The 3,260-nt window shown below is 67.0% G+C and overlaps 1 protein-coding gene across 1 annotated transcript in view; it reads left to right on the top strand.

Moving 5' to 3' along the window:
* Window positions 1-1,080: 1,080 nt before the first annotated feature.
* Window positions 1,081-3,260, top strand: part of LOC146584643 (copine-5-like) — a gene marked incomplete at its 3' end in the record, with an annotated part of 5,293 nt that continues 3,113 nt past the window's right edge. The window contains exons 1-5 of the mRNA XM_085324395.1: window positions 1,081-1,106; window positions 1,250-1,290; window positions 1,364-1,410; window positions 2,566-2,669; window positions 3,151-3,186. Of these exons, the coding sequence (XP_085180521.1) occupies window positions 1,081-1,106; window positions 1,250-1,290; window positions 1,364-1,410; window positions 2,566-2,669; window positions 3,151-3,186 (254 nt within the window). The remainder of the gene's footprint in view (window positions 1,107-1,249; window positions 1,291-1,363; window positions 1,411-2,565; window positions 2,670-3,150; window positions 3,187-3,260) is intronic.

Raw genomic sequence — 3,260 nt, 5'->3', positions numbered from 1 at the left:
TGAGGTGCACTTGGAGACACTGGGGCTATAGGGTGCACTGGGAGAGCTGAGAGACATTGGGGCTGTGGGGTACACTGGGAGAGCTGGGGGGCACTGGAGCTATGGGGTGCATTGGGAGGCACTGGGGCTATACGGTGCACTGGGGGAGCTGGGAGGCACTGGAGCTATAGGGTGCACTTGGAGGCACCGGGGCTATAGGGTGCACTGGGAGAGCTGGAAGGCACTGGGGCTATGGGCTGCACTGGGAGAGCTGGAAGGCACTGGGGCTATGAGGTGCACTTGGAGGCACTGGGGCTATGGGGTGCACTGGGAGAGCTGGGAGGCACTGGGGCTATAGGGTGCACTGGGAGAGCTGGGAGGCACCGGGGCTATGGGGTGCACTTGGAGGCACTGGGGCTATGAAGGGCACAGGGAGAGCTGAGAGGCACTGGGGCTATGGGGTACACTGGGAGAGCTGGAAGGCACTGGGGTTATGGGGTGCACTTGGAGGCACTGGGGCTATGGGGTGCACTGGGAGAGCTGAGAGGCATCGGGGCTGTGGGGTACACTGGGAGAGCTGGGGGGCACCAGAGCTATGGGGTGCACTGGGAGCCACTGGGGCTATAGGGTACACTGGGAGAGCTGGAAGACACTGGGGCTATGGGGTGCACTGGGAGGCACTGGGGCTATAGGGTGCACTGGGAGAGCTGGGAGGCACTGGGAATATGGGGTGCACTTGGAGGCACTGGGGCTATGAAGGGCACAGGGAGAGCTGAGAGGCGCTGGGGCTATGGATTACACTGGGAGAGCTGGGGGGCACCGGGAGAGCTGGGAAGCACCAGGGCTATGGGGAGCACTGGGAGAGCAGGGGGGCATTGCAGCAGAGCACTGGGAGGCACTGGGAGAGCATGGGGCACTGATGGGTGCTGGGGGACCAGGAGGCACTAGGGGAGAAGGGGGTGCTGCAGGCACTGGGAGAGTGAGGCAGCTATGGGGAGTACTGGGAGAACCAGGGGAGGGCACTGGGGCTATGGGAGGCACTGGGAGCATGGGGTGGCACGGCGATAGGGCACTGGGAGACACTGGGGATGTGGGGCCGCAATGGGGGAGCGGGAGGCACAGAGGATGTAGGGCGCTGGGCATGTGGGGGGCACTGGGAGAGCAGGGCGGGCTGGGCTGTGGGGCACTGGGGATGCAGGGGTGTAAGGGAGGTGCTGGGCGGCTGGCCGTGCCTCGGTTTCCCCGCCCGACGCCGCGCTGTGCCCCGCAGGCGCCTCCTGGACAAGGACACGTTCTCCAAGTCGGACCCGCGTGAGTGCGCCGGGGCGGGGGCCCGGGGGGTCCCGCCGCGCCCCGGCCCCCCTCACCCGCCTCTCGCCCGCAGTCTGCGTCCTCTACACCCAGGGCGCCGAGAGCAAGCAGTGGCGGGAGGTGAGTGGCACGGGGGGGACGGTCAGCCAATCAGAGCGCTGGGGCGCCGACCAGCCAGCCAATCGGCATGCTGGGGGGCCAGCCAGCCAATCAGTGTGTCGGGGTGCCAGCCAATCAGCACGTTGGGGTGCTGACCAGCCAGCCAATCAGTGTGTCGGGGTGCCAGCCAGCCAATCAGCACGTTCGGGTGCTAACCTGTCAGCCAATCGGTGTGTCGGGGTGCCCGCCCGCCAATCAGCACGTTGGGGTGCTAACCTGTCAGCCAATCAGTGTGTTGGGGTGCCAGCCAAYCAGCACGTTGGGGTGCTGACCAGCCAGCCAATCAGTGTGTCTGGGTGCTAGCCAGCCAATCAGAGCGCTGGGGTGCCGACCAGCCAGCCAATCGGTGTGTCGGGGTGCCAGCCAACCAATCAGCGCGTTGGGGTGCTGATCAGCCAGCCAATTGGTGTGTCGGGGTGCTGATCTGTCAGCCAATCAGCATGTTGGGGTGCCAGCCAATCAATGTGTCGGGATGCCAGACGGCCAGCCAATCTGCACGTTGGGGCGCTGACCGGCCAGCCAATCAGTGCACTGGGGTGCTGGCCAACTGGGCAATCAGCGTGCTGGGGTGCAGCTGGCCAGCCAATCAGCGTGGCAGGATGCACACCAGCCAGCCAATGAGCACGTTGGGGTGCAGGTCAGACGGCCAATGAGCACGTTGGGGTGCTGACCAGTTGGCCAATGAGCACGTTGGGGTGCAGGTCAGACGGCCAATGAGCACATTGGGGTGCTGACCAGTTGGCCAATGAGCATGTTGGGGAGCTGGCCGGGCAGCCAATCAGCACACAGTGTGCAGCCAGCTGGCCACGGGGTTGGGGCTCTCTGCACCAGCTGGCCTCTAATTAGCAGCTGTTTAATTGCTGGGTGCAGGGGGAGGGGGGGCTTAATGAGTGGGTGGGGCAGTGCGTGTGCCGGGGGATGTAGGGGGCACCTGGGTCCTCCGTGCCCAGGTCCCCTCGGGTCCCCTCCTGCTACCTGTGTCCCCCGCGGCCCCGGGGTCCCCTCGGGTCCCCATCTCTCTCCTCCCTCCTGCCCCCTCCAGCCGCAAACGCCTAAATACGTCCCCGCGTCCCCCCCCCCGGGCCGCGCGCCCCGCTCACGGCCGTGCCCCGGCAGTTCGGCCGGACCGAGGTCATCGACAACACCCTGAACCCCGACTTCGTGCGCAAGTTCATCCTCGACTACTTCTTCGAGGAGAAGCAGAACCTGCGCTTCGACCTGTGAGTGCGGCGCCGGCGCCGGCAGCGCCCGGCCGGGGCGGGCGCCCTGCCCCGCTCCCCGCGCCGGGCCCCATCGCCACCCCTGTCCCCGTGCCCGGTCCTGCCTCGTCCCTGCCCCAGCCGCGTCCGCGTCCCATCTCGGCTCCGGTCTCATCCCCGGTTCCATCCTCATCCCTGCCTCGTCCTTGTCTCCGTGCCTGTTCCCGTCCCCATCCCGTCTCTGTCCCGCCCAGGTCCCCATCCCTGTCCCATCTGTGTCCCTATCCCATTTTGGTCCCCCTCTCCGTCCCCATCCCTGTCTCTGTCCCCTGTCCCATTCTCGGCTCCCCCATTCCTGTCTCACCTGTGTCCTTGTCACAGCTCTGTCCCATCCCCGTCCCCAGCTCTGTCCCTGTCCCCATCCTTGTACCGGCCCCAGCCCCACGTGTGTCCCATCCCTGTCCCCGCTGCAAGGCGCCGCGGCGTCCGTCTGTCCCCGCAGGTACGATGTGGACTCCAAGAGCCCCGACCTCTCCAAGCACGTAAGCCGGGCGCCGGGCGGGGGCCGGGCGGTGGGTGCTGGGGTGGGTGCCGGGGTGGGGGCCGGGGCCC

The sequence above is a fragment of the Rhea americana genome, unplaced genomic scaffold (assembly GCF_003343005.1).
Source record: "Rhea americana isolate MKP2758 unplaced genomic scaffold, rheAme1 scaffold_907, whole genome shotgun sequence".
Lineage (NCBI taxonomy): Eukaryota > Metazoa > Chordata > Aves > Rheiformes > Rheidae > Rhea > Rhea americana.
The sequence above is the reverse complement of the archived record's forward strand: the minus strand, read 5'-3'. Positions and strand labels throughout refer to the sequence as shown.